Source organism: Colobus angolensis, unplaced genomic scaffold (genome assembly GCF_000951035.1).
Source record: "Colobus angolensis palliatus isolate OR3802 unplaced genomic scaffold, Cang.pa_1.0 Scaffold386, whole genome shotgun sequence".
NCBI classification, from domain to species: domain Eukaryota; kingdom Metazoa; phylum Chordata; class Mammalia; order Primates; family Cercopithecidae; genus Colobus; species Colobus angolensis.
In genome coordinates, this window is record NW_012117221.1 from 464,006 (window position 1) to 481,962 (window position 17,957).

Below are 17,957 nucleotides of genomic sequence, written 5' to 3' on the forward strand. Positions count from 1 at the left end.
GGAGGCGGAGGTTGCAGTGAGCTGAGATTGTGCCACTGCACTCCAGCCTGGGCAACAGAGTGAGACTCTGTATCAAAAAAAAAAGAGTGACTTTGGTGAGTTAGTGAAATTTTCTTTCCTTCTAGGTTATATATCAGACAGTCATTGTTTCAAATGTGATTATATCTCTGAAATGAGTGATAATAACATTTTGAGTTTCAAAATGTAAAAGGAATGGCAAGTTCTGCCAGCTTTATCCTTGAGGGAAGCAAACTGTCATGGCTTAATTGTCCACCAGGGATCATTAGGACTGTTAATTATTTGAACTTTACTCGTTTTGGCTTTCCTGGGAAATGCAGCTGACCAGAAGTTTCTATGAAGGATAATGAGGTGGGAAATGTCTCCCTTAATATCTCCCATACATGTGTCTTTTCCTTTTCACAGCTACAAATGGCAGACCTGAGACAGCTGTTAGAGAATTGCATCCAGAATCCCGTTTTCTGTCCTACATTTTGCACTCTGGGTACCCCCTAAACTCCAACTTTCCTCAGAAGCTTCCAGGTCCTAGAGAAGAAAGAAAGGGCACCTCATCCTATGGCCAGGGCATTGGGGCTTTACCCACATTCTCTCATGTTAAGCCCCACAAAACTCCTCAGAGGCAGGTATTATCTCACCCATTTTACAGAGGAAGGAAAAGGGGATCACAGAGTCATTTTTCCAAGAGCTTACAGCTGTAAACTAGCCAGGGGCCTGACAGAAGCCTTTCCAACTCCAAAGTCCCCATGCTTTCCATTTGTCCAGAGATCCCCCTGCAGTTACTCTCTGACCAATGACACATCTAGGCACAGTACCTACGCCATAGCTAAGGTCAAGAAATGGGAACTACAAGCTGGGTGCGGTGGCTCACGCCTGTAATCCTAGCACTTTGGGAGGCCGAGGCGGGTGGATCACTTGAGGTCAGGAGTTTGAAACCAGCCTGGCCAACATGGTGAAACCCCGTCTCTACTAAAATACAAAAAAATTAGCTGGGCGTGGTGGCAGGTGCCTGTAATCCCAGATACTTGGGAGGCTGAGGCAGGAGAATTGCTTGAGCTCTGGAGGTGGAGGTTGCAGTGAGCCAAGATTTTACCACTGCACTCCAGCCTGGGTGACAGAGTGACAGAGCAAGATTCTGTCTCAAAAAATAAAAAAGAAAGAAAAGAAAAAAGGAAAAAGAAATGTGAACTACCATTGTGATAATTATTACAATTGTTACTAGTACTCACCACCCTGACTACGGAAGTTATCTTTCTGCTTTGGATTATAATTATTTGTGACTCTTGTCTTTCCCTCCAGTAAATTGTGACTCTTTGGATGGGAATTGTCAAAGTCACTTTACTATTCCCCAGCGATGCCTAGAACAGTCAGGTGCACATGGACTCTGGTGATTCTGGGACACTTTGGGAAATGGCGCCTCCTACAGGTGTCAAAGCTCAGTGATCAGCTTTGGCTCTGTTGACAGACGGGGCTACCTTTTCATGGATATGCTGCGGAAAGCAGCTTCTGATGTGGCTTGCAATGATCCCCAACCTACTATTCACGCCCCTGTGTAATCCCTCCCCTTGAGTGTGGGCTGGACACAGGGATTTGCTTCTAATGAACAGAATATGGCAAAAGTGATAGGGGCTGAGCACAGTGGCTCACACTTGCACTTCGGGAGGTTGAGGCAGGCGGATTACTTGAAGTCAGGAGTTCTAGACCAGCCTGGCCAACATCGTGAAACCCCGTCTCTACTAAAAATACAAAAATCAGCCAGGCGTGGTGGCTCACACCTGTAATCCCAACTACTTGGGAGGCGGAGGCAGGAGAATTGCTTGAACCTGGGAGGCGGACTGCAGTGAGCCAGCATCACACCACTGCACTCCAGCCTGGGTGACAGAGCAAGACTTTGTCTCAAAAAAAAAGAAAAAAGTGATGGGATGTCAGTTCTGTGCATAGGTTACAAAAGACTGTGCCTTTGCCTTGCTGGCACTCTCTCTGGCTCTTCTTGCGTGCTTTCTCTAATGGAGAAAGCTGAAGAGACCTGTGTGACTACAGGCTGAGGGCAACCTCTGTCCAACAGTCCTTGAGGACCTGATCCCTGTCAGCAACCGTAAGAATGAGCCTGCAGATGAGACTGCAGCCCTGACACCTTGAATGCAGCCTTGTAAGAGCCCCTGATACAGAAGACCCAGCTAAGCCATGCCCCAACCCCCACTCCACAGGAACTGTGAGATGATAAAGGTGGATTGTTTTAAGACACTAAGTTTGGGAGTAATTTATTACACAGTAGTCAACAATGAATCCTTATGCCAACTATGGAAGGTTTTCAGGGAGAAAGGGCTAGTCTCATTGTTACCTAAATTGGAAATAAATGGAATCTGGGGGCTGCTCCCTGGGACTAGTCAGAGGGGCTAAGAAGCATTTGTACCTAAACATTTAGTCATCGTAGTTGTTTTAATTGAAAAAGTTGCAGTACAGAACTCACAAACTATACTGTCTTGTTAACTTCCTCACTCGGGGAGGCTTGATTTCCGGCTTTTCCACAGCTGGCTGGGCAGTTTCCACACGAATAGGAATAGGACTTCTAGAGACACACCGAAAAAACAGAACAATACCATCAAAAAAGGTTTATGGTCTTGTTTTAGCCATAGGGACTGCTTTCTCAGTTAATGTACACCTTAATAACATTGATAGTCAAGAAATCCATTTCTTTGCCTTCTTGAATTCTACTCTACTTAGTTAATAATTATAATTATTTTTTAAAACCATAGAAAATCCAAACAGTAAGAAAAAAATCATAGGGAAAATATAGCAAGTGGGGGAACTAAACATAACTGAGGTACCAAATAAAATTTCTCTGCCCCAAAATAGTCACCCCTGCCCCCCAATATGAGGGGTGAACCAGATTGAGGGTTTGGCTCATAACCAGGTTTTGCCAGTAAAATGAAGAGAAAACTATGGATAACCTGTTTTTAATTCCAAGTAATCTGGTAGCTATTCTATTTTAAACATAGCACAGACTATTTGCTTTTATTTAAAAAAAAAAAAAGATAAAGAACCATACTATACTTTATGTGAAAAATGCATAATCAGAAGACCTTTAGGACTTGCTGTAACACATTTTAATTCCGTGTTTTGTGAAAATGCTAAAAATTAAGTTTCACTTTTATCTTTATTCAAGAATTTATTTCAGGTAACCAATGGACCCCACTCAAAATAGTAATTTTAAGGAAAATGTTTAATGCATTTTTGTGGTGGTCATGACTAATTTCATTTTTTAAAAAATCAGTTCATTACCTCCTAGGACCAACAAGGCATTAAAACAAGTTGAGGTCCTTGAAAGGGGCCCCTGGCAAGTCAACTGACACTTCTGGGTCAGTGCTCACTATGGTGATAAGTACGTGGCCAGGGCCTAATAAATGCATGTTGAGGCCGGGCGCAGTGGCTCACACCTGTAATCCCAGCACTTTAGGAGGCTGAGGCAGGCGGATCACTTGTGGTCAGGAGTTTGAGACCAGCCTTGGCAACATCATAATATCCATTTCTACAAAAAGTACAAAATTAGCCAGGTATGGTGGAGCGTGCCTGTAGTCCCAGCTACTCAGGAGGCTGAGGTGGGAGGATCACCCGAGCCCAGGAGGTTGAGGCTGCAATGAGCCATGATTATGCTACTCCACTGCAGCCTGGGTGACAGAGTGAGACCCTGTCTCAAAAAAAAAAAAAAAAAAAAGTATGTTGAATAAACACATGAATGAGAAAATAGAGGATTTGAGTCAACTCATCCTACACTCATGGTTTCCTCAAGCTGCGACTCCAGAGTAAAGGGAACATGGTCCCTGGAAGAATGTAGTCTATTGGGGGAACACATGAATTTGCTTGGGTGGAACAGTCAGCATCAGGGAAAGCTATGCGGAGGAATTTCCTCTTTCCAGATGGAGCGAAGGCCACAAAGATGAGAGGCAGAGTGGAGACCTGGCTGAACGCAGGGCACTAGAACTACTGTCCGGTGAGGTCTCAGTGGAAGAGCAGAGGGTTTTGACTGGAGGGAAAGTTGAGGCCAGTTCATACGGGGCCTCAGGCTGAGGAGTCTACACTGAAGGCAATGGACCTCAACTCTCTAAAGGTGTTAAGCAAAGGAGTGGCATAGTCAGATTTGCATTTTAGAAAGGTCCTTAGAACAATGAAGAGGACCCTGGTGAAAGGGAGGATAGAAGCATCTTAGAGGATCGTTGGCAGCAGTAAGCCCGGAAGACAATGAGGGCTCAAGGTATAGTCAGAGGAGTAGAGGATGGATGTGGAAGGTAAAATGAAAGTCAAATTGCCAGGACTTGGTGACCAATTAGATGAGGGAATAAGGTAGGAGAAAAGCAAGGACTCCCAGTTTGCAGGCCTGGGTGAGGGGTAGGTAATAATACCATTGACTAACAATGGAAACCAGGTGAAGGTTAGTGGGGTGGAGTAGGAAGAGATGAATTAAGTTTTTGAAAAGCTCTGGAGGCAGCTGGGTATGTATCTCAGGAGTAAGACAAATTTATGCCAAGAACACAGATTGGGAATCATAAGGTGATATAGAGAAATGTTAGCTTTTATTTTTGGCATCAAGTATAATAATTCCCCAGAGCAGTGGTTCTAGATCACCTAGGTGCCTGTTAACTTGTCCTGAGACTCTTGTCTCTACTGGCACCCACCAAACCCCCACCACACACATTCACACGAAGGATCCAAAAGGCCTGGAGTAGGACCCAGGAGTCTGTGTTTTTAAGAAGAGACTCTGATGCAGTGGTCCTTGGACCCATTTTGGGAAACTACCCTAAGGAGACCCTGCTGGTGTTAGTAAACCACTGGGTGGCAGTGAGGCCACCGCCACCATGCCAAGAAGGAAAGAGTTCCTGTTCTCTGTGAGATCAGGGGAGGAAGGGCTTCCTCTGGGTTTGGGGTGGTGGTGGCCTGGAAGCTTTAAAGAACAAGTGTAGGGGATGGGAGGAGGGTGGATGATGAGAAACTACTTAATAGGTACAATGTACATTATTTGAGTGATGGATATTCTAAAAGCTCAGACTTCACTACTGTGCAATCTATGCACAGATCCAACTTACACTTGTGCCCCATACATTTATACAAATAAAAAATAGGCTAGGTGCAGTGACTCACACCTGTAATCTCAGTACTTTGGGAGGTCGAGGTGGGTGGATCACTTAAGTCAGGAGTTCAAGACCAGCCTGGCCAACATAGTGAAGCCCTGTCTCTACTACAATTACAAAATTTCACTGGGAACGGTGGTGCATACTTGTAATCCCACTTACTTAGGAGGCTGAGGCACAAGAATCACTTGAACCTGGGAGGCAGAGGTTGCAATGAGCCGAGATTGCACCACTGCACCCCAGCCTGGACAACAGAGGGAGACTCTATCTTAATAAATAAATAAATAAATTTTTTAAAGGAACATATGTGGCCCCAGCACTGGCAAGAAGCTCAGCAGGCAGGGCACATCAATGGGCTAAGGGAAGCTGGGCCAAGGCCAACCTGAAGTTGCGAGCAGAAGCCAGGTTGTGAAGGGCCTCCTGCACTCTGTTAAAGAGTTGAGATTCCATTCTGAGCATAAACGGAGCCTTTAAAGGACTTTAAGCGAGGGGATAGCAAGGTGAAGTTCACATGCTTGAGTGACAACCTCAAGTGATTGATTTCTTTGTTAACGCAGCAGGCAGAGATATTAAAACTGAGAATAAGCAGCATTTTTGAGGCTTGCAGAAAGTTGGTTAAGCCAGTCTTTTTTGCATCTCTTTGGGCTCGTATTCTCTGTTTTATTTGTCCTCTGATTTTATCAGCTAATGCCCTCATGAGTAATGTTTCAAGGATAATGTTGATGATATAGAGAATATCATTTCCCCATTCAGACAAGGAGCAACAGACCTTACATTAGCGTCCTGAAGACTGGATTTCTTATTGATATTTACAAACATTGATTCCTCTTTTCCACCCTGTTAAAGAAAGTATTCAGGTTAGTCAAAACTGAATATGTTGGCATGCAAAAAAAATGTTTTCAAGTCTCTTACATTCAAAAGATTACAGAAATTGGCAAGTGGACCAAAGAGGTAGTTCACCAAGTATTCAATCAATAGAGAATCTTGCTCTGGTGTTTATATATGTTCACAAAAAATGTTTTCCTGAGTAATGGGATTAAGACAATCATTCAGATGCAATCAATTCTTGCATTCATGCTTTTATTGAACACCTGCTACGTGCCAACTCATGCTTGCATTAGAAAGGGATAGTGTGGGAAAAGCCAAACCCGCAGTTTAATCCCTCACCTCACAGTTTAGGTCAGGAATAATAATCAGCTCTATGTTCACATAGCACTTACAGTTTACAAAGGAATTTGGAATCTGTCCTTTCACATCAGCATAACAACCATAACAGCTTGGCAGGAATCACGTCATATGATTTTGAGAGAAACCTTGTCCTCCTCCCTCTGATGAGTCCCACAAAGAATGGTGGGGAAAGAAGAGACACCCACTCAGCCAGCCAGGCCAGCTGACCACACGCGAGTGGTCAATGGAACATGCCGAGGCCTGCAGCCCTCACGCCCATCACAACATGCAGAGCTCGGCCTCTGTTCTAAATACATGTTGAGCAAAGATTTCAAGCCTATTGGCTTGGAGGACATGGCATTATTATCCTGTCAAGATTGCTCACATGTAGATCCAGTCTTACATCCTAATCACAGCCTTCTTAATTTTTGTTTTTGATTTTTTATTTCTTGGGACAGGGTGTGTTCTCTTGCCCAGGCTAGAGTGCAGCAGCACGATCACAGTTCACTGCAGCCTTGACCTCCCGGGCTCAGTCAATCCTTCTGCCTCAACCTCCAGAGTAGCTGTGACTACGGGCTCACACCACAATGCACAGCTAATTTTTTTCATATTTTTTTGTAGAGACAAGGTTTCGCCATGTTGCCTAGGCTGGTCTTGAACTTCTGGTCTCAAGCGATCTGCCCACCTTGGCCTCCCAAAATGCTGGAATTACAGGCATGAGCTACCACACCCAGCCAAAGCCTTTTTTTTTTTTTAGAGGGAGTCTTCTGTTACCCAGGCTGGAGTGCAGTGGCGAGATCTTGGCTCACTGCAAGCGCCGCCTCCTGGGTTGACACCATTCTCCTGCCTCAGCCTCCTGAGTAGCTGGGACTACAGGTGCCCGCCACCATTCCTGGCTAATTTTTTGTAGTTTTAGTAGAGACGGGGTTTCACTGTTTTAGCCAGGATGGTCTCGATCTCCTGACCTCATGATCTGCCCGCCTCAGCCTCCCAAAGTGCTGGGATTACAGGAGTGAGCCACTGCACCTGGCCCCAAAGCCTTTTTTAAGAGTTAGCAACTGATAGTACCATTGGTCTGTTTGACTTCTGCTTCCTTTCCTTATACTCTCACTGTGCACTGATGCCAACAGGAGATTAACACTTAAACCCCTAGCAGTATACTTGGCTGGGCATCAACCTCCTCTCCCTCCATCACAACCCCTCAAAGCCCTCTAAACCATGAATTCCCAAAGCACGCTTCTGTGTTCCTGTGAATTTCAGTTCTACAGATAACAGTAGGAGCTACTTTACAAAGTGTTCTATGGCCAGTTAGGTGTGCAAGAAAGTAAAACAGGCTTCTTTCCTGCAGGACTTTTCAGAGCCTATAAGAAGCTGATGTGCACTGGGACTGTCCCATGGGATCTCGTGTGCAGCATTTCCAGAATTATCAGGGAGCATCCTGTGGGGCTTGTGTTCCTTACAACATCTTGGGAAACACTGCTGTCAAATTACTGATTTCACACTCCCCCACTTTTTTCCTGCTTTCATGCCCTTCCGCTATGTCTTTTTGGCTAGGAAATGTGTTCTTACCTATTTCTCATCTCTTCCCTATACTTTACAAAATGGAAATATTTTCAATATACTGCACTTCTCCAATGGAGCAGAAATATGGGTTCGCCACAGATAATACCTGCAGCATGGGGTTACTGGGAATACATTACAACTTTCTAATGTAGATAATTACAGCTTTGCAAATTGCAAAATATGTGTCAGTTTTGTTTGTTCTGTGATAGTATAAAAATGGCATACCCGAAATCAACGAAGGTAGACTGAAAATAAAGAATTTGTGACTATGCCCTTGATATTCCTGAGTTTGTGATGGGAAGTAAACCCAACCATCCTCTAAAAAGGGCAACCACTGTTATCTGTAAGCAATCAGTGCCCCCAGCAATTTCATCACTTCACAACTGCGACCACTGCTGTCAATATCTCAGCAGTGGTAGAGCAAGGCGTCGCACCAGGTACTCTGCACAGATCATCTCATGTAATATTCACAATAATCTGATAGATGTTGTATCTCCATTTTCACATGAGAGAATTAAGGCCCAGAGAGGTTGACAAACAAGCTTAAGGTGACTTTCCTGATCAATCATAGATCAAGGTTCAAAGTCAGACCATCTGACTTTGAAACTTGTGTTCTACATCTTACTGCCTCCTGTTTATATCACAACCCCCAAATAAAAGACATTTGGTAAGCTTTCTCTTGACTTTCATGGTGTGTTCTGGAAGGACCTAAATTATTCAGATTGCTACATATATAAATGGAAATAATAATAGAAGAGATTACTGAGTATTTACTTTATCCTTGGCAACATAAGCATATACATTAGGTTTATAAGGAATGAAGAAGATAACTTTTAACATTTATTTCTTATTTTTTTATTTAATTAATTTATTTATTTGTTTATTTTTTGTGAGATGGAGTCTTGCTGTGCTACCCAGGCTAGAGTGCAATGAAACAATCTCTGCTCACTGTAGACTCCACCTCCTGGGTTCAAGCAATTCTCCTGCCTCAGCCTCCCGAGTGGTGGGATGATAGGCACGCACCACCACACCTGGCTAAGTTTTGTATTTTTAGTAAAGACAGGGCTTTGCCATGTTGGCCAGACTACTCTCAAACTCCTGGCCTCAAGTGATCCACCCGCCTTGGCCTTCCAATGTGCTGGGACTACAGGCATGAGCCACTGTGCCCAGGCTGAAGAAGACAGTATATATTTTTCTGATGAAATCATGGACTGCAGCTTTTTATATTTCCAGGACAAGGATGGCAAGTGGGCTTCTACCTGAGTGCCAAATCTGATCAACAGGTGGTACCTCCTTGGAATACCCACTATGCAGAAAATGATTCTGAGGCTGCATTTAGGGTCACAGGGAAAGAGTCATGGTCCAGCGGGACACCTGTTATGAGTTCAAATGGGAGAATTTACAGCAGCTATTAAACTAGAAACTTTTAACTCCAAGTCCACCTGCCAAACATCTATTTTATGGAGCTGGCCCAATGGCCTGCAAACCTCAGGTCTGCTTTGCCAGTTGACTCCATGATAGGTTCTGTCCATATGGGGTGCTCGTGGAAGGAATGTGCTCCTTCCTGTCTGCTGTCTGCTTCCTGCTCCTGTGAGTCACCCCAGCCTTGCTGTTTCATGTGGGCAGCAGCAGTTCCTCCCACAGTCACAGCTGAATACAATTTGCAGTTTTCCAACACTGGCAGATCCAGCTGCACAGTGTCCACCTCAGACGTATCAGCACCAGCCAGCTGATGTCCCCTCCTCAGTCTGAGTCCAGGCCCCACAGGCATGTCTTAAGAGCTCAGAAATGTCAGCGCCAGGCACAGTGACCCCCGCTTAGAAGTCTGAGTTTAGTCTCCACAGGGTTTCTCCTTAGATATTTATTAGAATAAAATATCTAAATTTTAATGTTGACAGCATCTCTGTTCCCTCCGCTGTAGGGATGGAAAGTGCTGCCTGCAGTTACTATCTCTGGCACCTTAGAGTAGTGTGACCCAAAATGTGGTCCTGTGGGCTTGTTAGAAATGCATATTCAGGCTGGCACAGTGGCTCACGCCTGTAATCCCAGCACTTTAGGAGGCTGAGGGGGGAGGATTGCTTAAGTCCAGGAGTTCAAGACCAGCCTGGCCAACATGGTAAAACCCTGTCTCTACAAACAGTACAAAAATTAGCTAGGTGTGGTGGCGCATGCCTGTAGTCCCAGCTACTCAGGAGGCTGAGGCAGGAGGATTGATTGAGCCTGTGAGGTTGAGGCCGCAGTGAGCCATGATCCCACTACTGCAGCCCAGCCTTCACAACAGAGTGAGACAGGAAAAAAAAAAGGAAGGAAGGAAGGAAGGAAGGAAGGAAGGAAGGAAGGAAGGAAGGAAAGAAGGAAAGAAGGGAAGAAAGAAGGAAAGAAGGAAAAAAGGAAGGAGGGGGAGGGGAGGGTAAGGGAGAGGAGAAAAGAGGAGAAGAGAGGAGGGGAGAGGAGAGAAGAGGAATATTCATGAGCCCCCACCCCAATTTACCAAATCTCCAGGAACAGGGCCGTTTTCCAGGTGACCTATGCACAATAACATTTGAGAACTGTTGCCTTCAAGTTCTCTTTTTACCCTTTTATGGACCTAATTCTTTTATATGAAAATCTTGGTTCACATATCAGGTATGGTTCACATATCCGGTTCCCATCTCCTGACTGGACCCTGACTGACACAGCATCTCAGTCCTATGGTGCCTCTTTCTTCTCTGTGGCATCGAGGAAATCCTATAACATGAAATCAAAGGAATGTACGCATTCTGCACACCTGGATGTTCACTCGGGAAGCATTTTCCAACTGGGCTTTCAGAATGTTACACTTCACATGATCTGCCACAGGGGAAGGCAAAAGTGGAGTCTGAAGAGTTTTCTCGGAGACTTTCTTTTCTTCAGCCTGAGACAAACCAAAATACAAGCAGCAGATTGTAAACAAAGACAGAAACATGTGCATTAACTTTTCCCAATAATCATAACTGCATATAACACATAGACCTACATACATAGACAGGAGTGTCACCAACTCCTTATATTTTTATCAGTGCTTTACTATTTGCAAAGGATTCCCAGGCACAGCATCTCATTCCCTCGTGAAATAGGGTGAGGACCTACCAGAAGCCAGGGTAAAAGTTCAAAGAAAGGAAAAGGCTCTTTCAGCATCATGGGGCAAGAGCCAGCGGCAGAACTGGACATCTCCTGTTTCAAGTCTCCTAACCTCAGTCCAGTGCTATTTTCCCCATAACTGCCATCTCTTACCTAGAAAGATTCAATTCTGTGATTTGTTGGGTCCAGGGGAAGGGTACAAAATATTCACTGGCAGTTTGACAACAAATCTGGTAGAAAATTGTGATTTTCAACAAGAAATTTATATCTATTACCTTACTGTAGAGTGTCTTGCACTTCAGTAATTTACACAACCTTTATAATTTTTGCCATATCTCATGTATTCACAGAACACATATCTATAATTCATGTGATCCAGTTAAGGTGAATTACCCTGGGACCATCTATTTGAACTGTGTTCAAAGCAATAATATCTTTGAAATTATAGGTTTTATGACTATTATATTATAAGAAACATGATATTTATATCACTATTAATATAAAAAGTTCTCATCCATGTGTACAACTTGAAATCATCTTTGATGGTATACACACCACATTTTGGGAAATAAGGTCTTATTGTTAACCATGCCTATTGTGGTCATTTCATATCCCAGTGCTAATATGGTACCCAGCACATAGTAGATGTCCAATAAATATGCACTAAAGAAGATCATGATAATATACAGTCATTATTAGAAGAGACATGTTTAATAAGAAAGGCATAGGACTGTGTGATTGCTAGAGGTCAGTTCAGTAATATTAGGACTAAATGTGACATATCAGCCACCATGTACCAGAGCAAGAATCAAATGCCCTAAGGCTCTCAAGTTCTACAAGTTCCAACATTAATCTTATTCACTAATTAAGAAGTCCTAGTGAGCATGTTGGTACGCACCAAGTGCTATGAAAGCTAGAGGAAGTATAGAGCAACTGGCCAGCTAACATTGTTTAATAAAGAAATGAGGTAGAGTTTCCCAGGGGCACCACTGAACATATGGAGAAGCATTTGGTAGACCAAGCAGAACTCTCCAATTTTATGTAATAGCAAGACAGGCAGAGACAGATTTGAATCTCAGCTTTGTCACTTACCCGGACCACTAAAAAAAAAAAAAAGATCATGGGCTGGGCACGGTGGCTCACACTTGTAATCCCAGTGTTTTGGGAGGCCAGGGTGGGTGGATCACTTGAGCCCAGGAGTTGGAGACCAGCCTGGGAAACACAGCGAAACCCCATCTCTACTAAAAACAGAAAAATTAGGAGGGCGTGGTGGCCAGAACCTACAATTCCAGCTACTCGGGATAATCACCTGAGCTGAGGGGCGGAGGTTGCAGTGAGCCAAGATTGCGCCACTGCACTCCAGCATGGGCAACAGAGCAAAACCCTGTATCAAAAAAAAAAAAAAAAAAGATGCTGATTATAAAAAGAAAAACAATGCCAGTGGCCAACATATACTGAGAGCTTACTATGGGTTAGCCGCTGACTATGCATTTCATATGCATGTCTCATCGAGTCCCCTCATGTAATCATCTCATTTCAAGGTAGCTACTATCATTATCCCCATTTTATAGATACAAAAAACAAAGCAGAGAGATGGTAAGTCACTTGCCCATAGTCACACAGGAAGTAAGCAGAGGAGCCAAGACTGATAGCCAGAAATGGTGACGTTGGTTACTCCAAAGCCAGAGCTCCTGACTAGTCAATCATACTGCTTCCCCTTAAATTCTCTAAATCTGTTTCTTTCTTCATAAGATTGTTATGATGCTCAAGGGAGAAAAACAGATATAAATGGTATTTTCAGGTTAGATTCTTTAGTTACCAAATATATATAACCAAAAAAAAAAAAAAAGAGCATTGGATGTGAGAACACTAATGATCGACCCTGAACTATCAATTGTTCCTGAGCCGCCAAGTTGAATTTGAAGAAATCTGGCTCATTTGACTGGATTCATTATCCTGAGGGCCTCCACTTTCTCCTTCAGGCAAATAAGTAACATTTATTTTGAAAGGTGAGGTTTACAGTATACCCTTAAGATAATTTATCTTGTGTTTGTAAATCCTGTTACATCAAGATAATTGAATGGATATTTCACTGGTGCATGAAGAGATAATTTTAAAATTAGATTTAATTTTTCGGGATGGTATGCTGACATACAGGAGTCAAATTGGTTATAAAGCCCATTTGAGGCTTTTGACAATTGCTTAAGGGGAAGTAGTTACACTGGCAGTAATGACTGAAGATCCACTTCAAAAAATAGAATGCTGCTAAAATAAGAACGAAAAATTAGCGTCGATATTCCCCTTGAATTTACTCATTCTAAACTGCTTTTTTGGACATAAAATTCAACCTGGCTCGTTATTGTTCATTCTGGACAAAGCAAGACCTGTAATATTCTGCTATATGAACTGACGCAGGTGAAGGTCAATATACGTTTTGGGAAATGTGTGCATTGTTACATGAATTTGTATAAAAGATACCTCTATGGGAGATAAGCATCTGGGTTCGAAGACCATATCATTCCTGCCTAGAGGATGGCTTCAAGAACATTGTGCTTTCTCTTTTCCTGTGATTGTAATTTGTATTTCATGTTCAGTCAATTTGAATTGTTCAATATGGGATTACAGATTTCAAAACATAGACATGAATGACAATTAGGCTTTGATATTATTATAGTTGGAAATAGTCCATTTGTTTGGGGATATTGTTTGGGGATAAAGAAATGACCAGATGTATATTTAAATTGTTTATACAAATTGTTTACACATCTAAAATCTGAGGATAATTAAATTCTTGTGTTAATTTTGGGCATAAACTTTGGAATTGGACAGTGAAAATGGCTCCCAATTTTGGTGCCATGATCGGAAGTGAGAAGTGAGGTCTGTTGCAAGGAATGTTTCATGAATGATAACAACAACAACAACAACAACAAAGTGTGGCCAGGCACAGTGGCTCACACTTGTAATCCCAGCACCTTGGGAGGCCGAGGTGGGTGGATCACTTGAGGCCAGGAGTTCAAGACTAGCCGGGCCAACATGGTGAAATCCTGTCTCCACTAAAAATATAAAAATTGGCCAGGTGTGGTGGTGCATGCCTGTAATCCCAGCTACTTGGGAGGCTGAGGCAGGAGAATTGCTTGAACCTGGGAGGTGGAGGTTGCAGTGAGCTGAGATCATGCCACTACACTCCAGCCTGGGAGACAGAGTGAGACTCCATCTCAAAAAACAAACAAACAAACAAACAAACAAACAAAAAACCTCAAAGTGTGAAGTAATATATTTTGCGTGTGTGTGTGTCAGGACAAAGCCAAAATTATCTGTACAATCACATCACTCTAGCTTACTTGATTACTAATGCATTTCTTTTTTTTGAGAGGAAGTCTTGCTCTGTCACCCAGGCTGCAGTGTAGTGGCAGGATCTCAGCTCACGGCAACCTCTGCCTCATGGGTTCAAGCGATTCTTTTGCCTCAGCCTCCCTAGTAGCTGGGATTACAGGTGCCTACCACCACATCTTGCAGTTTTTGTACTTATAGTAGAGATGGGGTCTCGCCATGTTGCCCAGGCTGGTCTTGAACTCCTGACCTCAAGAGATCCACCCGCCTCAGCCTCCCAAAGTGCTGGGATTACAGGCATGAGCCACCATGCAGGCCAATTTCTTTGAGTGGAGGAGATAGGAAAGGAGTTGTAACTTGACCTCCAGGGATAACCCACAGGTGTCTCAGCTAGGCCTTCACCCAGAGCAAACCACTATTGTCAATGCCCCACCAGTAGTCATGGCAACTGCAAATCACTATAGAGCTTATGAATTCTGTGCTACACTATATGCTGTATTTCCTTGCAAAATATTTTTGGATTTTGCCAAACTCTGGATAAGCCCCCATTAAAACCATTTATTGTGTATACTGCAGAAGAAAAGTTGAAAACCAGGCAACTAAGAGGAAAAAGACCAATCGGGGGCACACGGTGCATTGGGTTGAATCCCTAGTAGCTAGGGTAAGCCTGCTTAATAAAGATTTGTTGACTGAACGGCTATCAGAGCCATCCTGCAGGAGGAATTCTCTCTAGCTGGCCATCACGGAGGGTGGTATAGAAAAAAAAGTGAATGAGGAGGGCTTTGAAAGTTAAACCTGAAGTTGGGGTTCATTAGTAATCAAAGGAACCACAGGCCGCCCTGCTGAGGGATTATGGGAAAGGTCAGGGATAGGAAGGGCAGGAGGTATAACCTTCCCATGCTGCACAGGGCAGTTCTTCTAAATTCTTCCTATTCCCTTTCATAAAGGGACAAAGCTAAGCATTAAAGTGGAAGAAAGGAGCCATGAAGGAAAAAGATTCTTCCTTTGGGGATTTAAAAAATTAAAATGTATGTACAACAGTGGTTCTCAACTAGGGAGATTTTGCCCTTCTGAGAACATCTGGCAATGTCTGGAGACATTTTCGGTTGTCACAACTGGATGGGGGTCCCTAGTGTCATTTAGTGTGTGGTGGCTGCAAAACATTTTACAATGCATAGGACTGCCACTGCAAAAAAGAGTCATCAGGTCAAAATGTTGCTAGTGCCAAAGTTGAGAAACGCTGGCAAAGAAAACGAGGAAGCATGTTGGAGTGCAAAGGACACTGGATGGAGAGTCAAAGGCCTTGCAACCTTGTGAAGGGCCGCGTGACTTTGAGAAAGTCATTTCTCTTCTTCTGGTCTGAGACATTGAGAAGGTTGTCAAGGGCTGTGCAACCCTGAGAAAGTCATTTCCCTTCCTCTGGTCTGAGACATTGAGAAGGCTGAACTAAATGACCGACTGAATCCAGCAGTGCTATGTATCATTCTAAGATAAAATTTGGCTTTTATAAGGCTGCCCATTTGGATGTAAGAATAGGTCTAGCCAAAAGGGGGCCTGGCTTCTGCCCTGTCTCCTCCTCTCTCCCTATCTTAGTCCCTCCCTTCCTTCCTCCTGCAAACAGTTACTGAACATCTACAATGTGCTAGGCATTGTCAGAAGGAGACAGAGGGCTAGAAATGGAAAGCGGTAAGTGTGGATGCTCCCTCTGGAGCTTTCGGTCTAGTAGGAGGGAGAGACAACTAACAAACAGATCTAGCCTGTTGGGCAAAACACTGGGAACGACGTCTAATGCTATAATTCACCCAAAAGGAAGGTAAGTAAATATTTGCTCCTAAAGGACAGACTGAACAGAAGTGTCAGGAAAGATGGAATAGAGATCCCTCCAAGGCAAAGACACTTGGTTTAGCAGGCAGGCTAGGGTAGTAATCAGAGGTTTGATGCTAGCACCAGGTCCATGGTTAGTGCCGAGCCCCAGCCTTTGGCACCTTGTTTATGTTGATGTGCAGAGGAGGCCAGGGTCCAGCAGCCTTCACAGTTTCCAGTTCCAGCTTCTTTAGATGGGCAGCGGCTTCACTGAACAAGGCAGGTGTTCCTGGACTCAGTTCTACAAAGCAGCCAGGAGAAATAAGAAGGAAAGGTTGAAAGGATGGATAGATATAGGGGGAAAGGGACACTTGCCAGCGCCTGATTCCCAGCACCCTTTCTGCCGGCCTCCTCCTCCTCCAGCAGCTCTCAAGCCTTGAGTACTCATCAGCTGACGGGGTATGAGAATATCTGAGGTCAAGGTTTCAAGGTCTAACTGCCCCACACATGAGCTGGACGCCCCTGGGTAAGTTGTTTTGCCTCTCTGACCCTCTGAGCCATTTAAAAATGAAAATAAAATTACTTACCTTGCAGGGTTGCTGTGAATATCAAATGAAGTCATTTATGTATAAATGCTTTAAAAATGGGAAAGCACCATGCAAACTGGAAAGACTGGTGTTCAGGCTAACAGGCATATAATGTGCCCTTAAAAGCCATGTTATGTTCCTAAAATCAAATCCATTGATTTTTATTTTTGTGCTACTTTGGATTTATTTGCCACTACTTCTCCTTCTAGCTTGAATTTACTCATTAACACATTAAATATGCATTAAATATTAAATATTCATTACATATTAAAACTTGTGCCAAGTATCATTAGCAACTGGGATCTGGGAGCTCAAAGAAAGAGGTGAACAAGACACGATTTTAATCTAATGGGGATGACAGACACATGTGGAGATATTCCGAAGAAGACCAAGAAAAGGTTTATTTAATTGCTATAAGAGCAAGATGGAAGGTACTCCAAAGCCAGGAATTGAGGACGGGTGTTAAAGAACATTTCACTGACAAGCAAACATTTGAACGGGCTGCTAAGGGATGTGTAGGAGTTCACCAAGGTGGGGAAAAGTATTCCAGGCAAAGGGAACAGCAGGTGCAAAGGACAGAGGCGAGACCCAGCAGAGTATTTTGTGAGAAGAGAGTAGTTCCATGTAGCTAAAGTATGGTGAGGAGTGGAGGGAAGAATGAAGACCTTGGCAGGGGTCAGGATATGCAGGTCTGTGTACGACCCTGCTCAGAAGCAAGGACTTTATCCCAGACAGTAAAGAGCTAATGAAAGGTCTTATGGCATGTGGTCAGAGTTATGGGGTGAGAACTATGACTTTGGCAGCTACCATTTGGAGATTGTCCTGGAGCAGGTGCCCGTTAGGAGGCTGTTATGGTTATCTAGATATACAAAGGTGAAGCAGAGACTAGGGCATGGGCAGTGTGGATAGTGATGAGGGACAGAGTTCTGATTCTTCAATACCAAGTGGGTGTCGAGTTTCCATTACCAGCTCAGCTGACACAGAGTTGTTCCCTGTGGCCCCAAGGTGAAGGTTGGATGGCTCATCCTGTCTCACCAGCTCACAGACTCATGCAAAATCAGAGCTGAAAGATTCCTTGGTCATCATCTCAATACCCTCTACCCCATTTCATGGATGAGAAAATTGAAGATCAAAGAGGGTACTCAGTTCAAGGGTGAGAGATAAAATCGAAGCCTCCACTTCAGTACTTCCCTTCCCTCCTTCCTTCCTTCCTTCCTTCCTTCCTTCCTTCCTTCCTTCCTTCCTTCCTTCCTTCCTTCCTTCCTTC

General features: G+C 43.7%; 1 protein-coding gene across 1 annotated transcript in view; it reads right to left on the bottom strand.

Moving 5' to 3' along the window:
• The window catches only part of EPB41L4B (erythrocyte membrane protein band 4.1 like 4B), a 149,582-nt gene that overhangs the window by 25,859 nt on the left and 105,766 nt on the right, over positions 1-17,957 (bottom strand). Inside the window, exons 17-20 of the mRNA XM_011954584.1 lie at positions 16,286-16,404; positions 10,639-10,764; positions 5,911-5,978; positions 2,486-2,584 (exon numbers count right to left, since the gene is read on the bottom strand). Coding sequence (XP_011809974.1) covers positions 2,486-2,584; positions 5,911-5,978; positions 10,639-10,764; positions 16,286-16,404 — 412 coding nt within the window. The remainder of the gene's footprint in view (positions 1-2,485; positions 2,585-5,910; positions 5,979-10,638; positions 10,765-16,285; positions 16,405-17,957) is intronic.